This window comes from Coregonus clupeaformis, chromosome 36 (genome assembly GCF_020615455.1).
Source record: "Coregonus clupeaformis isolate EN_2021a chromosome 36, ASM2061545v1, whole genome shotgun sequence".
Classification (NCBI taxonomy): domain Eukaryota; kingdom Metazoa; phylum Chordata; class Actinopteri; order Salmoniformes; family Salmonidae; genus Coregonus; species Coregonus clupeaformis.
The window spans coordinates 22,544,865-22,560,318 of NC_059227.1; the positions used below are offsets into that span (position 1 = coordinate 22,544,865).

General features: G+C 44.9%; 1 protein-coding gene across 2 annotated transcripts in view; it reads left to right on the top strand.

Annotated features, from left to right (window-relative positions):
• Positions 1-1,832: 1,832 nt before the first annotated feature.
• The window catches only part of LOC121552256 (ATPase family AAA domain-containing protein 2B-like), a 159,972-nt gene continuing 146,350 nt past the window's right edge, over positions 1,833-15,454 (top strand). For both annotated transcript variants that reach the window (XM_041865017.2, XM_045211309.1), the window contains exon 1: positions 1,833-2,021. In XM_041865017.2, the coding sequence (XP_041720951.2) occupies positions 1,920-2,021 (102 nt within the window). In that variant the 5' untranslated portion in view covers positions 1,833-1,919. The remainder of the gene's footprint in view (positions 2,022-15,454) is intronic.

Below are 15,454 nucleotides of genomic sequence, written 5' to 3' on the forward strand. Positions count from 1 at the left end.
TATAATTTAACGGTTTCTCGCAGTTATTTATCCCTGGAAAAGGGAGTGGTTTTCGGCGGTAAATCCCGGTAACCAGGTTCCCGCAATTCAACCCTAGTGTGGATCCTATTGGTGCAGGTCTTCCGGGAGGGTGTCTCACAGTTCTGGGAGGGTGTCTCGCTGGTCTGGGCGGGTGTCCATTGCTCTGTTGCTCCTGTGTGAGGTGCTGGGGCTGCGGTTGAGGGTGATGTCCTTCAGGGTCCTGGCAAAGATGGGGACTGCTGCCTTGTAGAGGTGGACCTGGTCGTAAAGGCTGTTCAAGTCCATGATGGAGTGGTGGGCCTTGTAGATGTTAGGTTTTGAAGCACAATCCTGGGAAATGCTTGCATTCACCCCTGTATGGTGGCAGGGTGAACGTCTTTCCGTGGTAGCAGGGTGGAGATGACCCACTAGTGAGTTAGGGAATGAGGAAGAAGCTTTTTCAATCACTCCCTGGAGTGCTGTGGCCACCCTTTCCTGCTGCACCTTCAGCTAATTTGTGTCTGTGTGAATTATGATGGGGCTGGGGGACCCTAGTCGGTCCTCTGACAGCAGCTCCAGGGCACCTCAGGTGTTTGGACACCAGAGTTCAGCCACTGTAGTTTGGAAACAGTTTATCCTCATCAATGTAGTTCCCATTTGAGTCAATGAGGAGCACAATCTCTGACTTTTGTGTGTCCTCTGTGGGAGTGGGGGTGTTGTCAGGAGAGCTGTCTGGGGGGCTGACAGTGGGGGTGCCAGGAGGGAGAGTCTGCTGGGTTGGTCCAGGTTCTGTCTTGTCTGTCCTGCTGTGGTGTCAAAGCTGTGTGTTCGGGGTCTGAAGTGGGCTGTTCTGTTGGCTTCTCTCTCTCTCTCTCTCTCTCTCTCTCTCTCTCTCTCTCTCTCTCTCTCTCTCTCTCTCTCTCTCTCTCTCTCTCTCTCTCTCTCTCACAATGCATGGTAATGCTAAAGATTATGTTTTGTGGCCCCTAGGCTATATCAGAGAGGAAGAGGTGAAGTAGTATATATAATTATATATACTATTTTCATATATGCATAGTGAATCAGGGATTGACACTTTCAGAATTGTAGGAATAAGCTACATTAAAGTATAGAGGGACAAATGGTAGAACAGCCTATGATTTTTCACGGCAGCCGATTGGACTGCAGTCCAAAAATAAACATGTAGCTAGTTATAGGCTAAGCAATACGTTTGGTATAGAATTAGCTTTTTCTTTTATAAAATTCAGTACAGTACAGGCTATTACATGTTCATAATTTCCATCCTGTGTTGTGCTCTGGCTGCAATACAAACCAAAACAACAGCTGCACACGCTCACGTGCCTGGACTGCAAATTGCAGTCTGTGCACGTTTAGCTATCATCTTATTAAGTCAAATGTCACATTAGTCGAATTTAACTCCGTATTATCCTTTATTAATATTAAACGAGACCATTGAAGAGCCGCTGAAAATATACAAAGAAAACGTAAGTTATAACGTTAGCTAGCTAGTACACCAGTAATTGGTTTTACGTTTTTGGAAAACTGAAATACCGTGACAGTACAAACAGCACTAACGTTAGCAAGCCGCAAACTTAAAAACATTGTTTCGTGTGATAGCTATATAGCTACATTAAATTCGTTCAATTGAACATTTGATGTCTTCTATTAAAATTGCTAAATGTATTTTTTTGCTGTGTTGCAATTATGTGTGTATTGTGTAATTTTTGTATTTCTGATGCCTTGCCACACTGACAACTGCTAGTATTGCAAAGCGGAAATGGTCCGCGAGTGAATTTTGCGTAGTGAGTGACAGGAGAGCGAACTAAAGAGAAAGAGAAATGGCGCCTCAATGCGGTGCTTACTGAGGCAGTGTACAGACAGATAGACAGATTAAACAAGTGCAAATAAACGGACAAATCATGGTGAACACAAGAAAGAACTCTCGGCATGAGCAGAGCAGTCCCTTCATCTCGTCCAGGACCCGGTCTTCCGCGAGAAATCCCCCCAACTCCGAAGAACATGTAAGCCGGGTTATTTTATTCTCTGCCCGGCTAATGTAACGTTAGCTATAATATAGCTAATGTTATGCTAACTAGTTAGCTTTGGCCTCAAGCCGGTTCTCCGTGTTTTTGTTGTCATAAACCTGTCTACAATGTTTGACACCAACATAATTGATTTCACGAATAAATGTGGCTTTGTATGTTTGCCATAAGCACTGACGCCATTGCATGAACGTTAGCTTCCTAACTGACTGCCACATCCAAGTTGCCGGAGTTCCCTTTGTGTTGCGCCTGTGTTAATATGCCTACCGCCGGCTGCAGGAGATCATTAAGCCTGCTAGCTAGCCTGTTTTAGTGTGTCGCTCGACATCCCAAAACAGAGACACTGTGCAGTTGACGTGTTATCGATAAGCATGTTGTATTGCTAACCGTGTTTATATGTAAAGTCAATAAATTGCAGGCTAGTAGTGTTAGCTATGTGGTTGTGGGGGAAGGGAACTCGATGAACCCCTATGGTTCACAACAGTTGGCTGGCAAACGTCCTTAGCTATTTAGCTAACGTTAACTAGCTATAGTTAGCTTGAAGTTGAACTGGCTGAATTTTTGTGTTTGAAAGAAACTTGAAGTGTTAAGCTATACGGGATACTGTTGACACAATATTCAGGTTTAAATTGTCTGGTAAAGATATTCATTAACGTTAACTGCGTCAAGGGTTTCTCTAGGATTTGGAGCAGTAATGTTAAGTCACAACAATACTAGTAGCTACAAATGTAAACAATATGATGAGAGGTACATTAAGCTAGCAGGCTGTTGTGGATACAATTACACATCGCAAAATGAATAGGGACACAATTGTTATTTGGTTAGCTACCCTCTTGAGTGTATTAAATTGAAGCATTTGTGATTATATTGTCATTTTGCTAGCTACTTTGTCATGAATGATCATCATGCAAATATGGCATGAGTTGTGTAACAGGTAGTTAGTTAGGTGTTCAGTAAGTTCAAACTTTTCGGCACTTAGCAGGTTTAATTGGATACCTGAACAAATGTACTGTACATGTATTTGAAATGGAGGAGATGAGTCTTCAAGTTATTATTATTATATATTATATTCAAGTTAAATTCAGGTTTGTATCACCTCTTGCCATTTGTCAACAAAGCAGGACAGACCATCAGATCTGGAGCTAGCTGATGTAATCAAACGGCTCAGCAGTGATAGCCGTTGATAACGGTGATCTATTTAGCATAAGCAACACATTTTAAATAATCCTTTACATGGCGATACTTTCGTCATTCTCGACTTGAAAAACACCGGTATCTTCTAAACTCCCATCGCTAGTTGCAGGTGGAACGTTTGAATTTTGAAAATGCTCCGTTATTAAGTTTAATCAATTTTTGCTCCATCAAATAATTTGACGATGTATACGCCGCAATCTTAGAGTATCTTTGTCTTCTCTCATTGATCAAGACAGGTGAGTGTCATTCAAAGCTAAGCTTGATTTCTGAGTGGCACATATGATGTGCAGCACTTTGGGGTGGACACCCACCTGACCCGATCAATGAGAGAAAACAAAGATACTCAAACATGGCGGAGTATTAGGGCTGTCCCCGACTAAAAAAATATTGGTCGACCGAAAGTCGTCTGTTCTTTAGATGAAACGATTGGTCGACATTTTTTAACGTGTATATTTCCATATAGACATTTGGTATGTGTTTTTTAAAAAATCACTATAAGCATTGAGCTGGTCTGATGCTTACGGTTTGATGCCTCACGAGGGCGCCAGAGATCTAGATAACCAGATGAAAAATACCTTAACCTGCCCCCAACTTCTCCTCCCGCTCCTGTTGGCTTTCGCATATTCTGCCATTACTGTCCTGAAGTTGCCGGTAATAGGCTACACGAAGAGTCGGCAACCTTACTCATGTTGAATGCCTTCATACTCTTGCGCATTCATACTACTTGCGCTTCACGGAGCAGTGCAGAGCTGTTGTCAAGGAAGTGAGTTTGTGTTTATACAGGATGTACCGCCCCCACCTTCCGTCAACCAGTCATGTCAATGTGGAGCCCTCTCATTGTTACAAAATTTGGGAGGCGCATGGCGATGCGGTACAAAACTCAATTTTGCATCTGCATGCCTTGCGTCACACCCTCCATATGGCGCGTCCGACCACAAAGGCAGATCAAGCATAAATTGGCTCCGCAATGGATTAGTTCACTGAGATGGGCACAAATACAGTGCCTTCGGAAAGTATTCAGACCCCTTGACTTTTTCCACATTTTGTTGTGGTACAGCCTTATTCTAAAATGGATTAAATAAATACAAATCCTCAGCAATCTACACACAATACCCCATAATGACAAATTGAAAACAAGGTTTTTAGAAATGTTATTAAAAATAAAAACAGATACCTTATTTACATAAATATTCAGACCCTTTGCTATGAGACTCGAAATTGAGCTCAGGTGCATCCTGTTTCCATTGATCATCCTTGAGGTTTCTACAACTTGATTTGAGTCCACCTGTGGTAAATTCAATTGATTGGATATGATTTGGAAAGGCACAAACCTGTCTATATTAGGTCCCACAGTTGACAGCATGTCAGAGTAAAAACCAAGCCATGAGGTCAAAGGAATTGTCCTTAGAGCTCAGAGACTGTGTCGAGGCACAGATCTGGGGAAGGGTACCAAAAACATTCTGCAGCATCGAAGGTCCCTGTTACGAACCCCGTGGCTCTAAACGTCTAGGGTGGATGGACATGAGACCCGTAACATAAATTATGCAAATTATAAGTGTGACCTGGAACAGTGAGAACCAAAAATGACACAACAACCATGAACTACCGTCAAACATAAATGGTTTATTACTAAACACACGGTAAAGGTTTGGGAAAAAGGGGCTGAGCAGGACCCAAGAAATGAAACAATAGTGTAAAACCCCCTAAACTGATCTTGCCTGCCTCAAGAACCGCTAGGCTACTGCTACCATACAAAAAATACAGTGGGTGGTCCGCTCAGGTCTAACTGGTGTTTATAGACAGATTTCTTCCTACGGGTAATGTACGCCCAAGGGCATCTAGCTTAAACTCCCCTTTTCCCAGAAACACACCAAGCTACAAAACAGGGTAATCAGCAATAAAGTATGTACACAATACACAGGACACAACAGTATCCAAACTCACATAAAGAAATGGCTTCTAACAAAGTTACCAATAGGGTAACCAACAACTTAGTGAGTACACAACACACAGGACACCACCGTGTCCATACTCACATATGGCAAAAATCTCTCTCTAACCAACACACAAGTTTGGTTTTTATAACATGGGATGTGTGATTGAACAAACGAATAACAGGTGGTGCAATTAACAGGAATGTTCACTGATTGGTCCAATCAGCAGACACCTCAACGACCACCAATCAGGAACATACAGGACACCTGTGATTAGGGCAGAAGGAGAGAAAAACACAGGACACAGGATACCTGTATCCGTAACACTCCCCACCCTTAAAAGAGCAAACCACAATGGTTTGCGACACACGTACTATCACAACACCCAAATTCACAAATCATCCTGCGGGATAACAAAAAAAAACCTAGATCATTACACACGAGACAAAGCATCTGCCAACACATTATCCAACCCCTTTTTGTGGCGGATCTCCAAATTATAATTTTGCACGACAAGTGCCCAACAGCATAAGGCGTTGGTTCTGGTTGTACATCCGGTGGAGAAAAACTAAGGGGTTATAGTCAGTATACACTATTACTGGTAATGCACTGGAACCAACATAAACTTCAAAGTACTGCAGAGCTAACAACAAAGCTAGAGCTTCTTGTTCAATGGTGGAATAGTTTGTCTGACATTTGTTAAATTTCCGTGAAAAATAACAGACAGGATGGTCCACTCCACTCTGGTCTTGCTGCAGTAGAACAGCACCAGCACCTCTGGCACTTGCATCTACCTCCAGTTTAAACGGCCGTTCAAAATCTGGCGCAGCAAGAACAGGAGTACTACACAAGAGTGCTTTAGCAGTGTTGAAAGCAGTACAACAATCTTCAGACCATACAAATTTCCTCGCCGGACTGAGCAAATCCGTTAATGGAGCAACTACCGCAGAGAAATTTTTACAGAAACTACGGTAGTAGCCAACCATCCCTAAAAAAACGGCGTAGCTCTCTTCTGGTGGTAGGTGCGGGAAATGCGTTTATAGCTGAGACCTTGGCATCTACAGGGCGCACCTGACCATGGCCGACCTGTTTACCAAGATACGTAACAGTGGCCTTCCCAAACTCGCACTTTGCTAAGTTCAGGGTTAGAGAAGCGGTTGCTAGACGTTCACACACTACCCTTAGAGTGTTAACATGATCAGCCCACTCAGTTGAATAAATTACCAGATCATCAAGGTAAGCACTACAATTAGAACTCCAGCCAATACTGTGTTAACCAGGCGTTGGAAAGTGGCTGGTGCGTTCCGCATCCCAAATGCCATGACAGCATATTGTAGGAAGTGATCTGGGGTCACAAAGGCAGAGATGTCGGAGGCACGTGGGGTTAACGGCACCTGCCAGTAACCTTTTAGAAGATCTAATTTGGTTACATAAGTAGCAGCACCAACAGTATCAATACAGTCATCCAGTCTGGGTAACGGGAACAGTCGGGCACTGTGACAGCATTGACCTTCCGATAGTCCGTACATAATCTGGATGTCCCATCAGGTTTAGGAACCAGAATGCACGGAGAACTCCAAGGACTTGAACTTGGCATAGCCAGGTTATTCTCCAGCAAATAACCGACCTCACCCCCTCATTATCTTTCTCTTAGCGACGTTGACACGATAAGGATGTTGCTTGATAGGTGCAGCGTTTCCAACATTAATGTCATGTTCTAACACATTTGTACATGTAGGAACATCATTAAAAAGACACGGAAAACTGTGTAATAGTCTCACAATATCATCTGACTGTCTGTCCGTTAAATGAATCAGGCTTGACCGGGAGAGACAGCAGCATCTCTGAATTGGGCAATCTAGCACACTGCTGCTGAGTATTGCGCAACTCCAAACCATCTCCGTCCACATCATTAACATGACCTCCCACTACAGCCGTAGCAGCAACAGAGAAAGCCAACTCGGCCAGTTTCTCTGGACTGTCTACCTGAGTGGACGGGTCTGGTGTGGTATGTCTTCAACATGTTAACGTGGCACACACGAGATTGGCGTTTTCTATCAGGAGTCTGTATCACATAGTCAGTTTCAGTTAGTTTCTTTTCAATGACATAAGGACCAGAGAAACGTGCTGACAATGACGCTCCTGGCACAGGCAACAACACAAGAACTCGGTCACCTGGCTGCAGTGAACGAGAAACAGCCTGTGTGTCATAGTGTCGTTTCATCCGTTTCTGTGAGGAAGACAGTGCTTCCTTTGCTAGAGCACAGGCAGCATGTGAGGCGCTCACGAAAGCGACTAACGTAGTCCAACACATTTTCTTTCACACACAACTCTTGTGACAAAAACTGATCCTTAAGGACTTTCATAGGTCCTCTCATGGTGTGTCCAAACACCAGTTCAGCTGGGCTGAACCCTAGGGATTCCTGTACTGTCTCACGGACAGCAAACAACACTAGAGGAACTCCCTCATCCCAATCTTTCTCAGATTCCATGCAATATTTACGGAGCATAGACTTCAGTGTCTGATGCCAGCGTTCAGCGCACCCTGAGACTCTGGGTGATATGCGCTTGACACACGGTGTGTAACTGACAAGGATTTTAACACTTGTTTGAAAAGTGTAGAAAGGAAATTCGTACCCTGATCAGTTTGTATCACCTTAGGTAATCCAAAAGTTGAGAAGAATTTGATCAACGCTTTACTCACCACTGGAGCAGTAATCCTTCGCAGAGGAATGGCCTCTGGGTACCTGGTGGCCACACACATAATTGTCAACATAAACTGGTTACCAGATTTTGTTTTTGGTAATGGTCCAACACAATCAACCATCACATGTTCGAATGGTTCACCTATGGCCGGTATGGGACAAAGAGGCGCGGGGAAATAACCTGGTTCGGTTTCCCAACTACTTGACAGGTGTGGCAAGTCCGACAGAACTGAGCCACATCTTGCTTTAAGCCAGGCCAAAAGAAATGTCGCAAAACTCGATCATACGTCTTGGTGACTCCCAGATGTCCGGACCACTGGTGATCATGAGCGAGGGATAAAACATTTTGTCGAAAGGCTGTAGGAATCACTATTTGGTAAACAGCATTCCAATCTCCGCCAGCGTCAACATGGGATGTCCATTTACGCATGAGAGATTACCATCAATGAAGTATGCCATGTTTTTCTTCTTTAGCTCCTCCTCTGAGACAACACTAGAAAAACATTTAGCCAGGCTAATGTCAACCTGTTGGTTAGCGATCAGCTGCTCACGAGTAACTGGTAACTGTATTGCCTCAGCAACAAGTTCCACATCCTTCTTCCTTTCTCTGGGCTGTTGGTCAGACTGCACCAGCTTACCAGAGGTAGCACCCGAACTATCCTCTGGGTCACACTCTCTGAAAAGAATCGTGTCTGACAAATCTACCCACTTCACCCACTTGTCGTGCTTGAGCACGTGTGACAGCACAAGCGGGGAACACATCTGGATAACCCTGTGCCAGCTCCTCGGAGAGAGACTGGTCACTTTTATCCATTACCTCCAATACGGGTATTACCTTTCCTCCGGCAATATCGTTGCCCATTATAAATGTCACACCTTTTACTGGCAACATAGGACGTACGCCCACTCTGAACAATCCACTGACTAACTCAGAGTGTACGTTCACAAAGTGCAATGGCACTGGGACAAATCCCATTTCAATTCCTTGTACTAACACATTGGAACCACAATATGTATTATTAGACAAGGGCAACACATCAGCTAGTATGAACGACTGCGCCGCACCAGTATCTCTGAGGATTCTAACTGGACGCTGAGACGCTCGTCATCTGATATAGAAACAAACCCCTCAAAATGAACGGTTCATAACTGTGATCTGGGACAGGGACTTTCAAACCACATTCACTATGAGGCTTCTGTCTTGATTCCGGCCTGACAACGCGTCGAATCAGCCCAACACCCGTTGGCGGCCTGGCGTGCTGAGGTATCCCCGGTTTGCGTTTTAGCAGAAAGCAATCATTAACCATATGTCCCACCTTATGACAATAGAAACAGTGACGCACATCTTTTGGGCGTGCTGGATGTACTGCTGGTCGACTAGGACTAAAAGTTAGCAACTCCGCAGCCCTGCTCTCCGTACCGAGCCGAAAACACGCTCTTATGCGTCAACACAAACTCGTCTGCCAAAACAGACGCTTCCGACAGTGAGGATACTTTCTGTTCGTTCAGATAAACTACAATGCGTTCCGGTAAGCAATTTTTAAACTCTTCTAACAAGATTAACTCCCGTAGAGAGTTAAAATCAGTTACTTTACTAGCACTGTGCCATTTGTCAAACAGATTTCCTTTGTCTCTAGCAAACTCCACATAAGTCTGAGTAGGAGACTTTTTATGAGACCTAAATCTCTGTCGATATGCCTCAGGAACAAGCTCATAGGCCCGAAGAACAGTAGCTTTGACCACTTCATAATTCAAACTGTCTTCAAGAGGTAGCGCTGCCAGAACCTCTTGAGCTTTACCTGTTAGTTTACACTGAAGTAATAGGCACCATACCTCTTCGGGCCATTTCAATGCTACCGCTATACGTTCAAACACACTGAAATAGGAATCAACCTCTGACTCCCTGAACACAGGTACCAAGGTGATCTGCCTACTAATATCAAACGTAGCAGCCGACACAGCTGGTGAGGATGGCTCACTAGCAGGCATAGTATGAGCAGCGACTAACCTCGCTGTTTCTGCCTCCAGTTCCATTTTACGCACCCTCCAGTTCCATCTTACGCGTCTCCAGTTCTTGATCAAGCCTACGCGTCTCCAGTTCTTGATCAAGCCTCACGCGTCTCCAGTTCTACCTCTAGCTTACGCGTCTCCTGTTCTGCCTCTAGCTTACGCATCTCCAGCTTGTCTTGCCTGATTTGTGCCCGCTCTTCCGCCTCCATTTGGAGCCGTGTCGAGCGGACATCGATCCTGGCATCACTGTCAGTCAGTGGGGAGAGTGGGTCATAACGGGGCAATGTGGCTGGAGCCTTAGTCTCGTCCTCAGACACTGATGGGCTTACAGGCGTAGCAACCACATCCCCTACAGGAGCAGCAGACTCAGGCGGCGGTAACTCAAGCACTCGCTCGTTTAACAATATCGCTAGCACTACTTCCCTAACTTCTGCTTTCACTAAACCCCTCGGTATGGGTACAGAAAAGTGGTCAGCCAAAGCCTGTAGATCCACTCTACGGCAATTATCAAAAACCTCCCACGTAGGGTTTTCCAAAAATGCCTCCAACTCAAAAGTAGCCATCCTACTAGCAACACGAGCCGTCGACTACCGAACACACAAAAAAAACAGGTAGTACAGCTGCCAAGCTCAACACTGAACCAGACACTTGCTAATTTGCATGAGTAACACGGGATAGATCCCGGACGAACCCCCACTTTATGTTACGAACCCCGTGGCTCTAAACGTCTAGGGTGGATGGACATGAGACCCGTAACATAAATTATGCAAATTATAAGTGTGACCTGGAACAGTGAGAACCAAAAAATGACACAACAACCATGAACTACCGTCAAACATAAATGGTTTATTACTAAACACACGGTAAAGGTTTGGGAAAAAGGGCTGAGCAGGACCCAAGAAATGAAACAATAGTGTAAAACCCCTAAACTGATCTTGCCTGCCTCAAGAACCGCTAGGCTACTGCTACCATACAAAAATACAGTGGGTGGTCCGCTCAGGTCTAACTGGTGTTTATAGACAGATTTCTTCCTACGGGTAATGTACGCCCAAGGGCATCTAGCTTAAACTCCCCTTTTCCCAGAAACACACCAAGCTACAAAACAGGGTAATCAGCAATAAAGTATGTACACAATACACAGGACACAACAGTATCCAAACTCACATAAAGAAATGGCTTCTAACAAAGTTACCAATAGGGTAACCAACAACTTAGTGAGTACACAACACACAGGACACCACCGTGTCCATACTCACATATGGCAAAATCTCTCTCTAACCAACACACACAAGTTTGGTTTTTATAACATGGGATGTGTGATTGAACAACGAATAACAGGTGGTGCAATTAACAGGAATGTTCACTGATTGGTCCAATCAGCAGACACCTCAACGACCACCAATCAGGAACATACAGGACACCTGTGATTAGGGCAGAAGGAGAGAAAAACACAGGACACAGGATACCTGTATCCGTAACAGTCCCCAAGACACAGTGCCCTCCATCATTCTTAAATGGAAGAAGTTTGGAACCACCAAGTATCTTCCTAGAGCTGGCCGCCCTGCCAAATTGAGCAATCGGGGGAGACGGGCCTTGGTCAGGGAGGTGACCAAGAACCCGATGGTCACTCTCTGACAGAGCTCTACAGTTCCTCTGTGGAGATGGGATAACCTTCCAGAAGGACAACCATCTCTGCAGCACTCCACCAATCAGGCCTTTATGGTAGAGTGGCCAGACGGAAGCCACTCCTCAGTAAAAGGCACATGACAGCCCGCTTGGAGTTTTCCAAAGGGCACTTAAAGGACTCTCAGACCATGAGAAACAAGATTCTCTGGTCTGATGAAACCAAGATTGAACTCTTTGGCCTGAATGCCAAGCGTCACGTCTGGAGGAAACTTGGCACCGTCCCTACGGTGAAGCATGGTGGTGGCAGCATCATGCTGTGGGGATGTTTTTCACCAGCAGGGACTGGGAGACTAGTCAGGATCGAAGGAAAGATGAACGGAGCAAAGTACAGAGAGATCCTTGATGAAAACCTGCTCCAGAGCGCTCAGGACCTCAGACTGAGGTGAAGGTTCACCTTCCAACAGGACAACGACCCTAAGCACACAGCCAAGACAACACAGGAGTGCCTTCGGGACAAGTCTCTGAATGTCCTTGAGTGGCCCAACCAGAGCCCGGACTTGAACCCGATCGAACATCTCTGGAGAGACCTGAAAATAGCTGTGCAGTAACGCTCCCCATCCAACCTGACAGAGCTTGAGAGGATCTGCAGAGAAGAATGAGAGAGAATCCCAAAATACAGGTGTGCCAAGCTTGTGGCGTCATACCCAAGAAGACTCAATGCTGTAATCGCTGCCAAAGGTGCTTCAACAAAGTACTTTAAAGGGTCTGAATACAATTGACAAGTCGACTAATTGGGGTCAGCCCTACGGAGTATACATGTTTGGATTACTTCATGGAGCTAACATTTATTTAATTTAATAAATGAACATTTTCTCAATTCCAACGCCAAGTAAAGGTTAGTCTAAAAGATTCAGATGAAGGCTAAATAGCAGCTTGTAGCTCTGCCGCTGAGGTTCGTGTTTACAAGGGTAATCTGGATCAAGGATAGTGGTTCCAGTCCTTCATAGGTAAGGTGTTAGGGCTGGGAATTTCCAGGGACCTCATGATACGATATTATAAAGATACTTAGGTGCCGATAAGATACTTTTGTATATATCGCGTATGTGGACACCCCTTCAAATTAGTGTATTCGGCTATTTCAGCCACACCCCTTGCTGACAGATGTATAAAATCGCGCACACAGCCATGCAATCTCCATAGACAAACACTGGCAGTAGAATGGCATTACTAAAGAGCTCAGTGACTTTCAACGTGGCACTGTCATAGGATGCCACCTTTTCAACCCTATCAAACACCTTTGGGATGAATTGGAACTCAGACTCCGAGCCAGGCCTAATTGCCCAACCAGTGCCCGACCTCAAATGCTTTTGTGGCTGAATGGAAGCAAGTCCCCGCAGCAATGTTCCAACCTCTAGTGGAAAGCCTTCCCATAAGAGTGGAGGCTGTTATAGCAGCAAAGGGGGGACCAACTCCATATTAATGCCCATGATTTTGGAATGAGATGTTTGATGAGCTGGTATCCACATACTTTTGGTCATGTAGTGTGTGTATGTATTGCCATTCTCACAATTCTATATGCATTGTGATTTGATACTACGATTGGATGTTCCAAACATATTGCTCACTATATGTCTGCTGCAAAGAGACGAGAGCATGAGAACGCTTCAGTGGCTTGCGAAAGTATTCACCCCCCTTGGCATTTTTCCTATTTTGTTGCCTTACAACCTGGAATTAAAATGGATTTTTGGGGGGTTTGTATCATTTGATTTACACAACATGCCTACCACTTTGAAGATGCAAAATATTTTGTATTGTGAAACAAACAACAAATAAGTTAAAAAAAAAAACTTGAGCATGCATAACTATTTACCCCCCCCAAAGTCAATACTTTGTAGAGCCACCTTTTGCAGCAATTACAGCTGCAATTCTCTTTAGGTATGTCTCTATAAGCTTGGCACATCTAGCCACTGGGATTTTTGCCCATTCTTCAATGCAAAACTGCTCCAGCTCCTTCAAGTTGGATGGGTTCCGCTGGTGTACAGCAATCTTTAAGTCATACCACAGATTCTCAATTGGATTGAGGTCTGGGCCATTCCAAGACATTTAAATATTTCCCCTTAAACTACTCAAGTGTTGCTTTAGCAGTATGCTTAGGGTCATTGTCCTGCTGGAAGGTGAACCTCAGTCCCTGCTGACGAAAAACATCCCAACAGCATAATGCTGCCACCACCATGCTTTACTGTGGGGATGGTGTTCTCGGGGTGATGAGAGGTGTTGGATTTGCGCCAGACATAGCGTTTTCCTTGATGGCCAAAAAGCTCAATTTTAGTCTCATCTGACCAGAGTACCTTCTTCCATATGTTTGGGGAGTCTCCCACATGCCTTTTGGCGAACACCAAATGTGTTTGCTTATTTTTTTCTTTAAGCAATGGCTTTTTTCTGGCCACTCTTCTGTAAAGCCCAGCTCTGTGGAGTGTACGGCTTAACGTGGTCCTATGGACAGATACTCTAATCTCCGCTGTGGAGCTTTGCAGCTCCTTCAGGGTTATCTTTGGTCTCTTTGTTGCCTCTGGTTAATGCCCTCCTTGCCTGGTCTGTGAGTTTTGGTGGGCGGCCCTCTCTTGGCAGGTTTGTTGTGGTGCCATATTCTTTCCATTTTTTTATAATGGATTTATTGGTGCTCCGTGGGATGTTGAAAGTTTCTGGTATTTTTTAATAATCCAACCTTGATATGTACTTCTTCACAACTTTGTCCCTGACCTGTTTGGAGAGCTCCTTGGTCTTCATGGTGCTGCTTGCTTGGTGGCTTAGTGATGTTGCAGAATCTGGGGCCTTTCAGAACAGGTGTGTGTGTATGTATGTGTGTGTATATATATATATATATTTCCTACTTACAAAGCATGTAGAGGTCTGTAATTTTTATAGGTACACTTCAACTGTGAGAGACTGAATCTAAAACAAAAATCCAGAAAATCACATTGTATGATTTTTAAGTAATTAATTTGCTTTTTATTGCATGACATAAGTATTTGATACATCAGAAAAGCAGAACTTAATATTTGGTACAGAAACCTTTGTTTGCAATTACAGAGATCATACGTTTCCTGTAGGTCTTGACCAGGTTTGCACACACTGCAGCAGGGATTTTGGCCCACTCCTCCATACAGACCTTCTCCAGATCCTTCAGGTTTCGGGGCTGTCGCTGGGCAATACAGACTTTCAGCTCCCTCCAAAGATTTTCTATTGGGTTCAGGTCTGGAGACTGGCTAGGCCACTCCAGGACCTTGAGATGCTTCTTACGGAGCCACTCCTTAGTTGCCCTGGCTGTGTGTTTCGGGTCGTTGTCATGCTGGAAGACCCAGCCACGACCCATCTTCAATGCTCTTACTGAGGGAAGGAGGTTGTTGGCCAAGATCTCGCGATCCATGGCCCCATCCATCCTCCCCTAAATACGGTGCAGTCGTCCTGTCCCCTTTGCAGAAAAGCATCCCCAAAGAATGATGTTTCCACTGCCACGCTTCACGGTTGGGATGGTGTTCTTGGGGTTGTACTCATCCATCTTCTTCCTCCAAACACGGCGAGTGGAGTTTAGACCAAAAAGCTCATATTTTTGTCTCATCAGACCACATGACCTTCTCCCATTCCTCCTCTGGATCATCCAGATGGTCATTGGAAAACTTCAGACGGGCCTGGACATGCGCTGGCTTGAGCAGGGGGACCTTGCGTGCGCTGCAGGATTTTAATCCATGACGGCGTAGTGTGTTACTAATGGTTTTCTTTGAGACTGTGGTCCCAGCTCTCTTCAGGTCATTGACCAGGTCCTGCCGTGTAGTTCTGGGCTGATCCCTCACCTTCCTCATGATCATTGATGCCCCATGAGGTGAGATCTTGCATGGAGCCCCAGACCGAGCCCCAGACCGAGGGTGATTGACCGTCATCTTGA